Consider the following 17,138-nt stretch of genomic DNA (forward strand, 5'->3'; position numbering starts at 1 on the left):
TACTGACGCACGACATATTTACAGAATTTTTCATTACAAAATACTAATCTGTACAGAATATTATCTAAAGCTTATACATATGGACAAGCTTTGCAGAGGCTATACCTCCACGTTATTTTACCAGCCTGCTAGTTGCTACTGTATTCACTAGTCAGGCAGTCTGAGGACCTAATAAGCTTCCCCCGTGAGTGCTACAGGGTGCATAGAGGCCCTGATGTTCTGATTTTTACTAGTATATCTTACTAAGAAAACGCATGTTGCTGTTACTTATCATTCTTGTTCTTTGCCCTCCCAGTTGTGGAGCTCGGATCATTGTCGATGAGCATTTTCACGACTTCTCTCATTGTCGGCCGTTCAGATGGAAGCTGAGCAGTACAAAGAATAGCAATATTCAGGACCTTTATCATGTACTCTGATGAGTCATTGCTTGCTTTTGGATCAAGAACAGCTGTTGGGTTTTGCTCAGCCAAATGAAATGAAACCCAGGAGACAATGTCCATTTCGCCATCAAACTGTTGATCAGTTGGGCTACGCCCAGTAAGCAACTCTAGCAGTACGACACCAAAGCTGTAAACATCGCTCTTCTCTGTCGCCTTTAGAGAATATGCAAGCTCTGCATATTGATACAAGATGACATGAGATTGACATCTTCAGACTAATATCTTTAAATTACATGCATCTGACAATTATATAGTTTTTAGGAATAAATGATAATTATTGAGTAAGTATGGAACACACTACCTGTGAAATGATATACTATTAATAACTGGTACCAAATCATTAAGAAATTGCAGAAGAGCAACTAAGAACTTTGCACCCTTCTTTAAGTGACAACCAGCAATTAGAGTGTCTAACAATGTGTGCACCATTTCATTTGACTAGGTTATTTACCAAGACAAGTCAAAATGGATTCTAGAGCACTTGAGTTCCACTGACAAAATATTTTCTACAGTAATAGTAGAGAGCGATGTTCAGTAACTACAGCTATGCAAAAACAGAGACTAGTCTTCAAAAAACTTACCAGGAGCCATGTAGCCATGGGTACCAGCAAAGCAGCTAAGTGGTGAATCTTCCACCAATCTAGCAATACCGAAATCTGCAAGCTTAGCTTCATACTCCTCATCCAAAAGTATGTTGGTCGACTTTATGTCCCGATGAATTATGGCCGGGGAGCAATCATGGTGAAGGTACATGATGCCCTTAGCAACCCCAACAGCAATCCGGCACCGCTTGTCCCAGTCAAGCTCGGGCTGTCCAGCTTTGAACTCACGGCGAATAGCATCATACAGGTTGCCATTCACCACATACTCATAGACAAGAAAGTTTGATGCCCCGCCAGTCAAAAATGCATTGAGTTTCAGAATGTTCCGATGGCGTATCTTCCCAAGGGTATTTATCTCAGTCTTCAAGACCTTTGCATCATCACGCTTCCACAACTCCTTCACAGCCACAGTTCCCCTTCCCTTGCTCAATTCTAGTCTGTAAACTTTGCCAGTGCCTCCACAGCCAATCAAATTCTCTACATCCAAGTTGCATATTTCCTCAGGGTCAAGCTCTGGAGGATGGAAGGTCTCAAGAACCCACTTCAAGTCAGTGCCACCACCACTCTCAATGTCCCCTTTTCTATTTAACTCTTCAAGTTTGTAATTTTCGTAGCTCAGACATGCCAACCCAGATAGGAGAACAACCAAAGATGTCACTGTGATCAGCACAAGAAAAAGACGTCTCATTGAGAAGTTGTGATGGTTGTCGGACCACTGACAAGGTTTTAAGTTTGAGAAACTTTTCTTCCACTCTTCTGAAGTGTCTGCAACACAAAGGCCGGCATTTTCAGAGAATGCATCATCTCCAGCTATCATCAGGAATTGACGAGGGACTGGGCCGGATAACTCGTTATGGGAGAAATCAATATCACTTAGCTTCAGTGACTGCAGACCATCAGGAATGTCACCAGAGATCATGTTATGGGATATATTGAGTGAATTGAGAGTGACGAGGGAGACCAGTGTGTCTGGAATTTCTCCAGTCAAAGAATTCTCTGCAAGATTCAGGTCAACCATGCTACTGCACATACCAATGTCTGGTGGTATTGGCCCTTCCAGTGCATTATGTTCCAAATGAAGGTAAGTTAGCTGCTTGAGACTTCCAATCTGTATAGGAATTTGACCAGAGAATCTGTTGTTGGAAGCAACCAACTTCTGCAGCTGGGACAGCCTTCCAAGTTCTACTGGAAGCACCCCAATGAAGTTGTTGTTCTGAACATACAACTGGTTCAGAGTAACTGAAAAGCCTATATGAGAAGATATTTCCCCAGTAAATCCATTATCAGCAACATCAATTATCACAGCATTAGGCAATCCCCATAAGCCAGAAGGAATACTCCCATTGAATTGATTTTGACTTATTCTGAACCTCTGAAGTGTCTTGCAGGAAGAATAAGAGCCAGGGAATTCACCTGAGAAGTTGTTGGTCAAAGCCAGTAAGAACTGAAGCTTGTTGTTTTGGCACAAGAATCTTGGAAATTCGCCAGAAAAATAATTCTCTGATATGTCAATTGTGTTGAGTGGTGAGAATCGGCCAAGGTTAGCAGGAAACTTTCCTGAGAACTGATTTTCATAGGTTGAGAATGACTCAAGAAACTGCAGTTCCCCCAGCCCTTCAGGAAGTTCACCAGAGAAGTTATTGTGGTATATATGAAATATCCTCAGCTTTTTCAGGCCACCAATTTCCTTAGGCAGCATGCCAGTCAGCTGATTGCGAGACACATCAAATTCAGATAACAAGGTTAGATTTGCAAGCTCTTGAGGAATTTCACCAGTCAGGTTGTTTTGGTAGAGCTCAATCTTCCATAGGTTCCTCATTTTGGATATTGCCTTCGGAAATATACCAGTAATCTGATTGCGTGAGAAGTCCAGTGTCCCAAGTGATACCAAATCAAAGACTGAAGCTGGTATCTCTCCCCTAAGATTGCATTGTCCCAGGAAAAGCCATGTTAAATTCTTGAGGTCTCCAATGCTTTTTGGAACATCACCTTCATCGAAGTTGTTCTCTCCTAGGCCTAATTCAGTTAGACCTGATAATTTGCTGACCCATACTGGAAATGCCCCAGTAAAACTATTTGTGGACAGGTCAAGAACTTGTAGGTTGAGCAATGCTGAAAGATCAGGCAACTGGCCTGTTAAACTGTTCATTGACAGATTTAGAACCTGAAGATTTGTGCAGTTGGCCATTGCAGCAGGAACAGTTCCTGAGATGGAGTTTGCCCCAAGCTCCAGAGTGCGTAATTGTTGAAGAAGAGAAAATGAAGATGATATAGTCCCTGATAGTGATATATTTGAGAGTGATATCCCAATGACATCACCAGAATTGTGGTCACATGTAACACCGTAAAATTGGCACGGTGAATGAAATTTATCCCAGTTGTGTAGGTAATTCTGTGGATCTTTCAGATAGCCTTTTATGTCCAAAAGTGCGTCTCCATCCAGAGGTAGGGATTTTGATATTCCAAAATTGCATAGCACGAGAAATAACCAGAAATACATATGAAAATCTGAGGTTGACATTTCACTCTTAGCACTGTTTACCTGAAAATAAGAAAACCTGACATAAGTGCACTGGTGACTAGATTTGATGACAGTAATAATACCTTGATATTTTAGAAAAGTAACATTAAATGAAAAGGACGTGCAGTTCACTTGCATCACAGTGATCATTGAAAGGAATTGGAGGAAATTGAAGTGTGAAAGGATTAAAAGAATGTACCATTCTATTGAAAGCGAGCTACTCAATGATCATGGGGACCATGTGATAAAAAAAATAATCAATTAGTTTTTTTATCTAACCTACTGCGCTTCCCTCATCACTGATTTGTGACTATGGTTTCTGATACTCTACTTTTGAATAGAACTAAGTTGTACGGTGATTCTTCTTTTTCAGAAAGAGAGATTTGAGAATGATCAAATTCCTTGCTAACCACAGAATTACACCAACTAGTCAGATATTTAAGCAGATACTGTGATATACACGTTACCTTTTCACTGACCCTCAGTTAGTTAGAACATAAGGTTAAGGTCTCGTGTATGTTCATACTTCGTATGTCAGAAATTAACTCATCCATCAAGCGGATGACGAATGATTATATTCCAGATCAAAGCAAAGGTACTTATCAGAGCAGTCTCTAGCATGCAAGGCCGTTGTCTAGTGGTACTTTTTGTAGCTCATGAGGATGATGTGAAAGTTCTAGCACTTTCAATACAGTTAATCCTAGTGGACCACACGTCCACATACAATGAACCGGTGAAAATTGAGAAATTACACTTCAGCTACACATCAGCAACTGACAACAATAACCAGTTGTGGTATTGAGGCATTCAGAGAAGCGCATAGACAATATGATGCGCTGACCTGAAGAGACAGATAGCATAGCACGGTGACATTATAGGAATATGAATATCTGATTTGTATGTAACATAGTGGTAGGAAAATCTAGTACATATGTTACTTGCCTTCTACTATTAATGAAAAGCATAGCACCTGCCATATTTGCTCAGAAAAAAAAAAATTACACTTCGCTATATGATCTGCAGGTGGTTATGTTGTATTACTAACTTTTAACACTTTTGTCGTTCATCCTGTTAACATGGCTAATCCAAGCTTTTCTGTCGAGTACTGAGGAACACCAACATATCAATGTCATGAACCATAGAATGGAACATTGAACCTCCATTTTCTACTCGCCATACCAACTCAAAACCGTAGCCTATGCATCATATGACTGACTGCTACTGACTACCACACCATGTTTGGATCACTGCTTATGAAGCCAGTTCCACAGTGAAATATTAGTAATGGAGATTAACTATAGAACGCTTCTTTCTGATTACTCGCTCTCTATTTTCTGAAAGGACTTCGTAGCCTACCATTCCCACAGGGCACCCTCCAAACTTACAGTTTAACAAATGCTACTCTGACTGAACCAAGAAATGCGCAAAGCAACAGTACAATGGATATGGAAGAATTGGAAGACATCCAAGTTCAGATCGGACTTACAGATATGAGATGGCACCGCCTGAGACTCAAGCGTCCAGGAAATCTGAGTTGATCAGGACATCAGGGATACAAGCCAAGAGCCGGGAAATGGAAGTGCATGGCCAGGTAGGACAGGATGCCACCAGCGACCAGACTGGACCAAAGCAAGCAGCTAGTGCGAGGCCAGCCTAGGTTCTAGAACTCCCTAGCCTCTGCTGCAGACAAGGCAATGGGTGGGGAGGGAGGGAGGACGGGTAGATATAGAGTCGGGGCGGGGGGGGGGGGGGGGGGAGCGGGCGCTACCAGTGGAGCAAGTAGTGGTGCGCAGCGGAGCGGGGGCGGCGGGCCACGCACGCGGGCAGTAGGCGCAGGCGCCTCTTGTTGCGCCCGCGCCGCGGCAGGCCGCGCGGACTCGCTCGCACAGTCGCACCGGCCGTCCGGTGCGCCCATCGCGTTGCATCCCGCGTCCGATTCGCATCGCATGCGGAGGCGGACGCACGCGCGCGCGGGGGCGCAAGGCAACAAGGCGGCGGATCGAACGGGACGGAGGAAGAAAATGTACGCACGCGCCGGAATCTTTCCATTCTGTGGACGGCGCGCGCCACTTGGCCCCATCGCCGGAAAGCGACGCGCGCGGCTGGGATCCGCGCCCGGCCTCGGCCGTGCGCTAGCGGCCAGTGCCCGCACAGCCCTGGTCACGCGGGGCGGGATCGCGCGCGCACGGCGGGTGCCACCAGAGTGCCGAGATTCCGCTGGTTTTCTCCCGGTTTTTTCTCCCTCGTTTTTCGCCGACGTACGGCGGGGCGCACGCCTGGGCGACGTCGGCGTGGGCGTGCCGAGCCTACAGCCTAACCGAGATACTTTTCAAACCTGCCGGGTGCCGAGCTGGACGATATTTTCCACGCGTCCAATCATCCTTCCTGGATGAAGGATGATGGCCAACGCCGACGCCGACGACGCCGCGACGCGCTGTGGCCTGGAGGGAGTTTGTCTCGTAGGCCGTGTCGTCTGCCTCCTCATCCGATCTTCCGGAGCCGAACCCGTGCGTGCACCGGAGACTTCGACGCCCATGCAACCGGGAACACATCTTCTTCTTCTTCTTTTTTCTTGAAGAAAATGGGGAAGGCATCTTCGGCTCTTGGTTTGCAGGAGCAGGTTTTTACGTGCCATACATAAATGTTCTCGCGCGAAGCGAAATCGGATTTTGCCTTCCTGTAGCGACTGTTGTTTCAGACCACCTGTGTTACGCCCAACTTGGATGCCGATGCATGGAAGTATCTAGGTCTAGCATTATTGGGTGCCCGGCTTCATACAGAGTTCGTATCAAAATCTGAACATCCATGGGTTTTCCAAAAAAAAAACTGAACATCCAAACATGGTCGAAATGGTAAGATTCATGCTTGTAGAAAATTTACAGATCTTTTTCTCTCTTTGCGAATTTCAGCTTCGAACATCAAGCCTGAGATGTCGAGTGCCAACCAATAGTACGAGTTCTTGCATTGACATGCCAGAAACTGCATCCTGAGCTTACAAGAACAACGGATCAATCATCGGATCTCGAAAGATAAGGAAGCTCCGAGACAAGAATGGCGGAGCCAAAATTCTCAAGCTGATATGCGGGTCAAAGATCTGCTGATTCAGCCCGTGAGCGGCCTATTTGACGTAGGAAAAGAACAAACCGAAAGCTGCTGGGCGGGACCCCTGTGGGGCAAGGCAAAACCTCCTCTCGGCCGCATGAACTCTCCGCTGCCAAACGCTCTGTCAGATAAGCCCTTCCTCTCGATCTATAGTAGTATTTTTGTACACGACCAGAGAATACTGACTTGTATCTACATGTCTGATTGGATTGCGATGTGCTGCCCTTTTCTTTCTCTGAACTGAACACGAACGTTAGCCCCGTGAACTCGCGAGGGTTCCATTCACAGTTGCAGGCTATGAGCAGGGAAGCAGCCGCCCCCTGTCGGATTGAAAAGCACTGGTTGGCTTTGGAATTGCACTGCAGTGCCAATAAACAACAAGCATCACTGATCGGCCATCACATCAGCTTGCATCGCGAACAGTGCAAGGATCAAGCGCTGATCTGTTCTTCAGACAAGCCTAAATTATTGCCGCAGTGGACGTTCCTGCTGCTCGAGCAGATGCTTCGTTTTGCATGTGAGCTTTGACCTTACTCTTCAAGTGAGGTGGACAGTGATGGAATTACCCCAAGCCTATCTATCAACCTACGCATCGAAGGACTAGGAAAAATGATTGATGACTGTTTCCGCTGTTGGTGAACAGTTTAAAGAGAATCTGTCCACGTCCAAGCACACACAATCTAAAGCTGTATTTTTCGTTGCAACAGTAACTCTGACCACAAAAATGCCTTTCGAATTCTGCGAGCCTGCTGTGTGTTACAGTCCCGCTCCATGATTGCGCGGGTGTCCTGGCAACCTTGGCTCGTGCTCGACCTGAATTGACCGGGGGAATCTGGTCTGGTGTTCCTGTCACAGACAGGATATGATAGTATGTGCAGCCTCTTTTGAGTTTTGACCGGCACAGGGGGGGCTGAGGAGACACCTGCTTTTGGTGGCACTACCGCGCTGCGGCCACTAGAATCGCGTGAAGCCGAAGGTCTAGGAGCCTAGGACAACGATGCTGTCTGTTGGGAGCTGAGAAATCTCCCATCGGTGTGCCTTGTTCTGCTAGGACTGGCAACCTGCTGCAAGGTCAGATAGCGAGCATACAGTGTGCGCCCCAGCTCTTCACGGACCCGTAGAAACGCACCTCATCAGCTTGTATCACTTACCGTCTAGTCAGCGTCTCGATCAACAGCTCCACTGCCTACCGGAATATCGGAGCATTCGCTGTGTTGATCTTCAGAGGTCCAGCTCACGATGATTCAGTGAGCTCTTTAGCATTACAAAGGATCAGTCTTTTCTTCCAGAAAAGGATGAAAGCTCCGAGTCGGGCACAGTATCCAGCAATCAGCGCGGCGCTAGGGACTATGGTTGAGCTCCAACCAGAGGCGTGAGCTAGCTAAAGCATCAACTAGCTTCTTTCGATCAGAGAAGATGTACAGCTAACTTGATTGTGACCGCCTGCATTTGTTTGACAGTATGAGGAGCCATCAGAGTATTAAGTCTGAGACAGGCACTTATCTGCGTGCAAAGAGAAGGGACAAACCGCAGTGTCTTTGGGCGGCAAGGCACGCCGAACTCTTTTAAAATCGGATGCCGAATCCGTGATCGGAACAAGTAGTGAGCGTCTTGTCTCCGTTATCCATCGCGGCCACTGCCTGAATTATTGGCCATGGTCCATGGATGCACGGACCATCGATAACTCCATTTCAGATTCCAATGATGATGATCCGCTTCGCGTCAATGATTTGATCCCCGCCACTCTCCCCCTACCCCCAGTGCGAGGTGCCGCCCCGATAGGTGACCTGGCGAGGCACTTCCTGCCGGTAGGATAGTCGGAGGCCTCAAAAGCAAAAGTGCCTTGGCCGGCGGCAACGTCGCGCGCGGACAAGGAAGTGGCCGAAGAGGACCCCCTCCGCCCTGTCGCCGTTCGCCGTCGTTGCGGCGCCCATGCCATGGCCACGACCTCGACGGGAGAGAGGCGCGCGGACTCCTATCGCGCGTGGCCGCGTGGGTGGCGAGCGGAAAGGGAACGGTGGAGGGTAGCAGGGAGGGCAGGAAAGGTAAGAAAGGAAAGGAAGCATCGGCGGCAGGAATGGTGCGATCAGTCGTCGTCCCTCCGGCCCGATGGGGCAACTCGCCGTTTGCCGTGGCGGGGTGAGTGTGATCCACTCCGAGGCTGTGGATGCCCTCCTCGACGGGGCAAGGCAGGCGCCCATCTTTCGGCAGGATTCCCCCTCGACCCATCAACTGGTCGACGAGTCGGTGTCGCCCGACGTACAAAGCTGTTACTGTTAGGATTGTTACTGCAGATTTTTTCTGGTTCTTCTACAGTGTCGATCGAGGAGGACACCGTCGTGCCAGTCCCCACGTCTAGATCCTCCGGAACACGTGAGAGATACCGGTCGGAACACGCAGACCTCACTTTGATGTCTGCATAAACACGTTGGAACATGGAACACCAAGTTGACACGAAACGACTTTGGGATTAAACGCTGACATTTCGATAGGATGGATGGACGGATGGCGAGCTGCCGTGCGCAACCGGGCCCGGCACAGTCCAGGACACGTGCAGCACGCCGGTCCGGCAGATCCTGCGCGCTGTGCCGCTGTTGGCGCCTGGGCCCGCAAAGGACGAGGCACGTGTTCATCGTCGATGATGCCCGGCGCGCGCTTCCGCCGGTGTGGTCCACCCCGCCCCGATGTGCCGATCTCCTCGGCCGCCACTCTCGCCGGTGAAACTGCCACGGGCTTGAAGAGGTCGGCCCAGGCTTTTCAAAAAAGGAAGAGGTCGGCCCAGCACACGGTGCGGCCTGTCGAGCTCGAAAACAGACGTGCGGCCCGCGGCCCACACGCTTCGGCGGTCAAGTCGGTATTCAGTTGCTTGGCTGAGCCTGGGCGCCTGCTGGACCAAAGGCAGGCCTACGGAAACACGGCCTGCCTTTGTTTTCTCAACAGGCCTACGTTAACTTTCAGCCTGGCCCAACCATCAGGCACCAGATACCTTTCGTTGATCTTTGCAACCCAAAAACATGCACCAGCCTGCCATTTTTGCTCTCTCTGTTTTTTCCACCACACGATCTCTCATTTCTTGAAACTCGAGTTCGTTCTGTACTCCCTCTGTCAAGAAAAATACAACTCTCACTTTCTAAGAAATTAAATAATTTAAATTTAATTAAATTTATATAAAATAATATTAATATTTATGTTACAAAATAAGTATATGTAGATTATCATGTAATATATTTTCATACTAAATTTATTTGGAGATATAAATGTTAGTAATTTTTTATATAAATTTAGTTAAATTTAAAATCATTTAACTAGTTGCGTTCTTTTTAGGATGGCGCCTGCTGCACGGCTTCTGTTCTGCCGAGCCGCGCTGCCGCTTTATCTGCAGTTTTCTGCACCACCAGAGTTTCTCGCGTGCCCGCTCCAAAAAAATAATAAAAAGAAGAAGAAGAGTTTCAGGCGTGGAACCGAACCAATTCCTTTCTTTCTCGCCTCCCCTCGGGTCCCCTTTTCCCTTTTCTGCGAGCCGAGGAGGAGGGAGACATGTGAGCCCCATCCACATGCATGTGGTCTTCGGCTCTGGGGAAAGGCCTTTCACATTTCTCCTTTCTAGGTCGCGCTAGCTATCTTCACCTGCTCCGATCTACGCTTTACAATCATTGACCCCGCTAGATACAGGCAGGCCCCAATTATCTGCCTGCTGCTGCAGTGCTACCACGACATGTTCAGATATTCTTATCGAGCTATCATCTCCTAGTAATCTTTCATCCGACTTGGGCTTGATTTGATCTGTGCGCTTCTGAATTTTCTGATGGCTGCTCCAGTTTCGCTGCAGGTTCCATCCGGTCTAGGCTTTTCCCAGCACCTGTGCATTTCTTTCGTGCACTGCATGGTCATTACAAAATCGATCTCAAGCATGCATGCATGAACACCTTTTCTCCATTTGTTTCTTTTTTTCCCTCATCGACGATAATGCGGTCTAGTAGGTGACTAGTTTTCTTCATCCGTGTTTGGCTTTATTCTGGAGTACGTACCACTTCATGCTTTGCATCCCTTTTGTTTTCCTTGGGATGTGGCTTCAGCTGGGGCAGTGAGGGCAGTGCTGCAGCGTAAAGGAGGAGCATGAAGTCCAAACTAAGATACGCTTTCATAATCAAGCTCGTTTGCCTCCAATGGCTTTGCCTCTCCATCACTCAAGTCGTTGGATGGTTGGTTCTATAGCAACCATACATTCTAATATAACCAACGCACAGAATTGCATGTTCCATGCATTTCCATCCGGAGATGCATGAACTCTGTACGAATACAATGCAATGAGTAACACATATACTCCACACATGGCCATCGTTGATGCTCTCTTCCATGCCAGCCACTGGTGCTGAATGCTCAAAGTTACAGGTAACGTGTGCAGCCGCGCTTTGTGAGTTGTATCCCAACTCACAAGTGCCCGGCCGGCCGTGACTTTGGAAGCAAGCATCGGCGATTTTTAATGCCCTTCTCTTTTAGTTCAGATTGATGCTTGCTGAAGGCAAAGGAGACAAGATGATTTGGGGATAGAGGGAGTTTGCAAATATATAAGCAGACAAAGTGTCGAGGACTGCATACCTGATGGAGGAGCTGGTTTATAATTTGCATGTGTAATCATCAAGTCACGGCTGTTATTCTACTAGCACTGCCCAGCTAAAAAGGGCCATGTATACGCCCATACATTCGAATACTGTCATAGTATACGCACTTTTACAGGATAGCTAGATTATACTAGGTACTTGATGCAGACATACTCTAAGCAGTAACAGAAAAGAAGAAAGAAGCTTAAAATTAGTCAGCCTACTGACGACACTGACAGCAGCTTTTGGGTGGTCAGTTAGTTATCTCCCTGCTACTCTTTCCTATGAGGATACTAGCAGCGCCTAAGCAAGATTTTACTGCGCAAATCATCGCATAGGAATGTGCACTGGGGATCAGAATCCTACTCATGCTGCCGACGTTGGGAGCTGTAACCAAAGTTGAAAGTGGGGCGTCGGCAGTTAAACATTGGTCGCCTTCAGAACAGCAGCTATATATACAAAAAATTTCAGTAGGCTGGGGATAGAACGGATAGCCTTGCACTGCATCCACAGACATTGTTATTGGCATGTCGCTGGGTTTGGATTCTTCGTCTTTTTCTGCCGGTGGTGACAGCCCACCCCCAAAGCATTACCCGTCAAAGACAAGCCAGTTTCATCGCATTATCCTCAGATAAAGCGTTTGTCACATCATATTGCCAATTCTGTGTACCATACGTCCACAAGATGATAATAACCGCTCCTTGTCTCAGAATCATGTCCAAGCATAGTGCGCAATGGGAACTTGTAAATTCTGTCTCTCTTTCTTTTGAAAGCTAATGAACCAGTAGAAGCCTGGCGTACAGATGGATGTCGTGTGGCTGCGACGATCAGCAGAGATATCTGGTGGTGCGGTAGGGCTTGAGGCCTCAGAGAACTGAATCAGCCAATCCTGTCCCTGCTCACACCCTCACACAGTTGCAATGATAAGCGTCTTTCGTCGTCCCCGTCACAGCAACAGAAGCACATTTCCATGAATTCTCCCTTGGAAGCAAAGACAGCCGCAGACTCACAGTCCTTTGGATCTCACACACACGCACCAGCTCACCTTCTGCTGCTAATCCAGCAACCTGAATCATCGTAGCAAATAGCAACTAAAGAGTATTTCCAACAGATCACTGATACCTCATACCCAAAATATACACACTGTCTATTACCAATAACTACTTTTGTATTTTTGGTAATGGCTGCTGCAACTAACTATCAAAATCCAATCACCAAGAATAGGGTAGATGGAAAAATCCTCTTCATTTAGGTGAGAGGGAGGTGTGTTTTGGTGATTACTAAAAAAATTTAGATAATAGGAATCGGATTGGTAATTTGCTGGAGCACCCCAATCACTAAAACATTATTTTTTAGTATTGAGGATAAAAATAAGTAATCTGTTAGAGATGCTCTAACACTCCGTAGCACTGACACGTGAAGATGATGTACTCGAACGGATAATTCCCTGTACGCCGCCGCCGGTCAAGTTAACCTGACGCGCACCATGATGCGCATCAGAGGCCGATTGGTCCCCCGCGCAAAGGCCGCACGTTCCTTCTTTCCACGAGCTGCCTTGCTTTTCCCTACGTCGTCGCCCGGCCGGCCGGCCGGTCGGCCGGCCATTCCATTCGCTTTCGTTGCGCTTTGCTTTGGCCTGGCTGCGCTTGGCCTCAGGCAGCTACAGCTACAGCAGCCACAGCCCGTCGAATCATTTCCACCCCCCCTCGCCTATACGGACACTCACTAACACTAGTCTTTATAGGCGGGTGATCATGTGGCCTGCTGCTACAGAGTGCGTGCATGGGGGTGGGGAGCCACTCCTCCGAGGCTGCCCAGGCATGATTCCGGGATTATTTTTTGTACCGGCCTCGCAGCCTTGGCCGTCGCATCAACTGTTGGAGGCGAGAGTGGCAGCCTTTCTCGAGGCACTCTCTTTGTTCCTCCGAGACTTCTTTCTTTTCCCCCTCTCTAGTTTTTCCCTTCTCTCCCTCCACATTGCCACCACCAGATCAGCTGAGATCTCACTTTCGATTCAGTGACTGGCTTTAAGTAGAGAGGCAGCCGAGCTGGACCTCGTCTTGTAGGCTCTTCTTGGCACTTGGTGATCGCCACTGGGCTCGATCTAGTGATCCCAGCGCATGAGCACAGGCGAACCGTAGGGCTATAGGCAGTCGCTAGCCCCTGCCTTGTTCAGTTCAGTGACGAGCGCAGGTGCTAGTGCTGAAGCAAGCCTCACCGCCTGAACCCTGAAGGTATGCTCTCTTTCGCCTGCAATGAACGTAGTCCTGGATCCTAGTCCTGAATGAGTACTCTGAACTTCCACAGCTCCTCGTCTGTTCTTCAGTTTCCTCTCCTCTTCATTTTCATTTCTTTTTCAGTTTTCTTGTTTGAGGATAAATAGCTGAAATGAGCTCTGACATGTGATCCTTGATTCTTTGAGATTTCATCATTGGTCATAGAGTAGCCAGTCACAGCTCAAAATGCAGTCACCATTCCCTGGAGCAGTCACCATGTTGTGCAACTGAACTATTTCTTCAGCAAGGTTGCATAACAAAGTGAAAAATTGCAGGTAGATCGACGTCTGATCGCATACGAAGACTTGAACGCCGGTCAAGCAGCCATGAGCGGGTTCGGGCAGAGGTCGCGGCCGTGGCCAGGGGACCCCACGTCCACGCCGTCAGAGCCAGCCGCGGCGGTGGCGGCGGCCGCGGACGCGAGGGGCGAGGCGTCCACGCTCAAGGACTTTGGCACGTCCATGGACGCCATCTCCTTCGGGTTCGCGGCCACGGCCATCCTCATATCGCTCTTCCTCCTCATGGCCATCTTCGAGCACCTCATCAAGCCCCGGGCCTTCCCGCCGGACTCCCCCGACGGCACGCCCCGCGCCGCCCGCCACCGGCACGGCCGCTCGCCCGGCAAGCTCCGCAGCCCGCCCATGGTAAGATCACGCACCCAAGCTTGTCGATCAACCACCTCGCACCCGCCGTTGTCGTGTACCATGCAGTGCCGGTGCGGTTCATGTGACTTGCTGGGTCTGCGATACTGATCAGTTAATCTTGACATGTTCTGGCTGTTTCTGATTGAAAGACAAGTCTTTGGCGTCTTTCTCAGGTGGAGGCGGTGCTGCAGGCGGCGGACCTGTCGGTGCTGATGCCGGGGCAGCGGTACCCGACGTACCTGGCGCAGCCGGCGCCGCTGCCGCCGTCGTGCCCGAGGGAAGGTGTGCATTGGCCGCCGCACGACCACCACGCTTCGTACATGCCACCCTGATGCCTCCATGGAGCGTGTCCGGCGCACAAGACCACGCTCACGCAGCATGCTGTGTCCACCGTACCGTACGCATTGCTCATTCAGCATTCATCCTGTCTGTATACCGGAGGGGGGTTGTAAGTCAAATGCAGGTGATGGCGAATCTGAAACGGACGCGCTCTGTCCTGGCCGCCTGTTTGTTCTTGTCCGCACGAACCGTCCTTTCCAGATGCCGGAATCGCCAATAGTTCAGGCGCAACCGTCCAGGGTTTACCTGGCAATCAGGGCCGCGAATGTGCAGCTGTTCCTGTTCGATCGCAACAGTTTAGGAGCAGAGCAGTGTTTGTTTGTCCTCGAAAGGATGATGGTCCTGTAAACTCCACTGCACATCCATGCGACGTGCTGCCAGCCACATGCTGATCCTTTTGGCGTGATGGCATGTAACCACCGATGCCCATGGGGGCTTGGCTACTCAAGTTTCGTAGCATGATTGGAGCGTGTGTGTGCAGGACTAGGAGTGCCCAAGCTCAGCAAATACACTGCGCGTGTCATCATGTGCCGATACAGTGCACGACGAAGAAGGCTCTGAGTGTGAAGGCATGCATGAACAGATCGACGGTCTAACAGAAAGCAGGAAGGGTATGGTGTGCCCTGCCCGTCAGACATGGCGTGAGGTGAGATCAGAGGAGAAATTTGCGCCCGGTGCGGCCTCCTGGGCCGGCACGGAACTCTGAAACTGTTGGATATGAAAGCAACAATGTCCCAGGGACTCGAGCCTTGCACGTCTGCAACACGAGATCCAAGTAGTAGCTCAGTCCTAGATAGGAAGGTCAAAGAACGACTGCTAGCCTGAAGATGAGCATTTCGGATCGTTCAGTCTTTCAATCAGACAGATTAATTCTTCAAAAACAATGTAGCAGCCTGGACATGAAACACATAGCGCCTGTTTGGTTTAATTTGTGGGGAAGTTTAGTCCCGTCATATTTAATGTTTGACACCAATTAGAAGTATTTAATATAGATTAATTATAAAACTATTAAAAAATGGAAGCTAATTTGCAAGACGAATTCATTAAACCTAATTAGTCCATAATTTAATAATGTTGTGCTACAGTAAACATATCTAATGAAGAATTAATTAGGCTTAATAGATTTGTCTCGTGGATTAGTCTCCATTTATATAATTGATTTTATAGCTAGCTCATATTTAATACTTCTAATTGGCATCTAAATGTCCGATACGATCCAGACTAAAATTTAGTCCTCGGATCCAAACGCCCACTAAATGGAGTGTACAATAGTACAAGATACTAGGAATACAGGATACAGCTGTAGCTGTTGTCATTAGTTCACAAACAAGCAATGTGATTTGTTAATTTGAGCGAAATTATCCGTATATGCTCTGTCTGAGCGCGTCAGGTCGTCAACGCAGGCCAGTTCACGGGCCCAAGACGCAGCACGGGACAAACCACGCCTGAGCACCGCCTCCTCGCTCCGCGTCGCGTCCTCGGCCGTCGGTCCGCCACCGGCAGCGCCACGAGCGCCGGCCTCACGGCCGCCGCGGACGGCAGACCCGGACACGGGGGGAAGCCCACCACCACCAAGCGGCTGGGCAGTCGCCAGGCAAGTGGGTTCTGGACAACGTGGCCGTCGCGTTCGCCCTGCGCGCCCTACCTGTCCTGTTCAATCTGACCCCCGGACAGGCGACGGCCTCCCGCCCCGTCCGGCCCTCCCGTCGTCCGCGTTGCCCGGCGCATCCGGGGAGGGCTCGTGCGCCGCGCACCGGCCGCCGTTTCCTCGGTCCTCACGCGGATCCGGCTTCCGAACGGCCGGTGGCCACGCCGCTCGGCAGGCGCCGGCCAGCAGCACGGCGAGACGGCGGCGTGCTCGTTCGCGTCCCCTGGGCGCGCGGGTCCAGCTCGCCGTCATCTCAGCGCGCGCGCTCGTGTGCTCGGACGATATGCCTTACGCACTCGTGTCGCCGCTCTCGTGTGACTGGCGTTGGCTAACACGATGGACAGGCTCGCGCAAATCTTGGTCCCTGAACAAGAGCGCCCACGCGGTTCTCTGTCCGTTTCCTGGTAGATGCTTTTTACGACCACTGATGCTCCATTTCGTCCATGAAAGTTCGTTCCCTGCATAAATTTCACCGGCTGGTACCATGGACGCGTCCCTTTCTCTGCTGGAAAATGGCAGACGCACGCCATGTGCGGGCCCGGGACGAGGTAGATCCGTGGAGAAGAAAGAAGCGTTACTTTAGCGCTGAGGAAGGGACCAGCGGATGTGAATCTCGCTCCTCGTCTCAACGCACACGCGCGCGCGCACCTGCTCGTTCCTCGTTCGCCCCTGGAACTACGGACGGGATGGAGCACCCGGCCTCGTTCTTCAGTTGACTCGGCAGCTTTCCGTACGCGCATGCTTGATACGGAAGGGGATTACGTGATTGACCTGGCCTCTACCTCTACGAGCACAAAAGTTGCATGCGTCAAGGTACGAAAAGAGAGGACCTTGACAATACAATACCAAAGCAGGCAGGGCCCTTGCTACGTTGCACGGGAATGTTAGTTGGTTCGGTAAAGCTAGCAGCAGCAGGCAAGTGCCGGTGCATCTCCGAAACCAAAAGGAAGCAGACCATTTGCGTG

At 49.5% G+C, this 17,138-nt stretch overlaps 2 protein-coding genes across 3 annotated transcripts; one reads left to right on the plus strand and one right to left on the minus strand.

Annotated features, from left to right (window-relative positions):
* Positions 1 to 15: 15 nt before the first annotated feature.
* LOC112893230 (receptor protein-tyrosine kinase CEPR2-like) lies at positions 16 to 5,258 on the minus strand. Its single transcript, XM_025960440.1, has 3 exons — positions 5,050 to 5,258; positions 1,022 to 3,584; positions 16 to 613 (listed from the first exon to the last, which is right to left on the minus strand). Exons 2-3 carry the CDS (start codon positions 3,561 to 3,563, stop codon positions 264 to 266), a joined length of 2,892 nt encoding a protein of 963 aa, XP_025816225.1. The 5' UTR covers positions 3,564 to 3,584; positions 5,050 to 5,258; the 3' UTR covers positions 16 to 263.
* A 7,802-nt stretch (positions 5,259 to 13,060) lies between these two features.
* Positions 13,061 to 15,453, plus strand: LOC112894790. Of its 2 annotated transcripts, none has more exons than XM_025962601.1 (3): positions 13,061 to 13,500; positions 13,818 to 14,186; positions 14,341 to 15,453. In XM_025962601.1, the coding sequence occupies exons 2-3, from the start codon at positions 13,869 to 13,871 to the stop codon at positions 14,743 to 14,745; spliced, it is 723 nt and encodes a 240-aa protein (XP_025818386.1). In that variant the 5' UTR covers positions 13,061 to 13,500; positions 13,818 to 13,868; the 3' UTR covers positions 14,746 to 15,453. The 2 variants fall into 2 exon arrangements, with proteins under 2 accessions (XP_025818386.1, XP_025818387.1); XM_025962602.1 differs by having other exon boundaries at positions 14,360 to 14,659.
* Positions 15,454 to 17,138: the final 1,685 nt, after the last annotated feature.

Source organism: Panicum hallii, chromosome 5 (assembly GCF_002211085.1).
Source record: "Panicum hallii strain FIL2 chromosome 5, PHallii_v3.1, whole genome shotgun sequence".
Taxonomy (NCBI): Eukaryota; Viridiplantae; Streptophyta; class Magnoliopsida; order Poales; family Poaceae; genus Panicum; species Panicum hallii.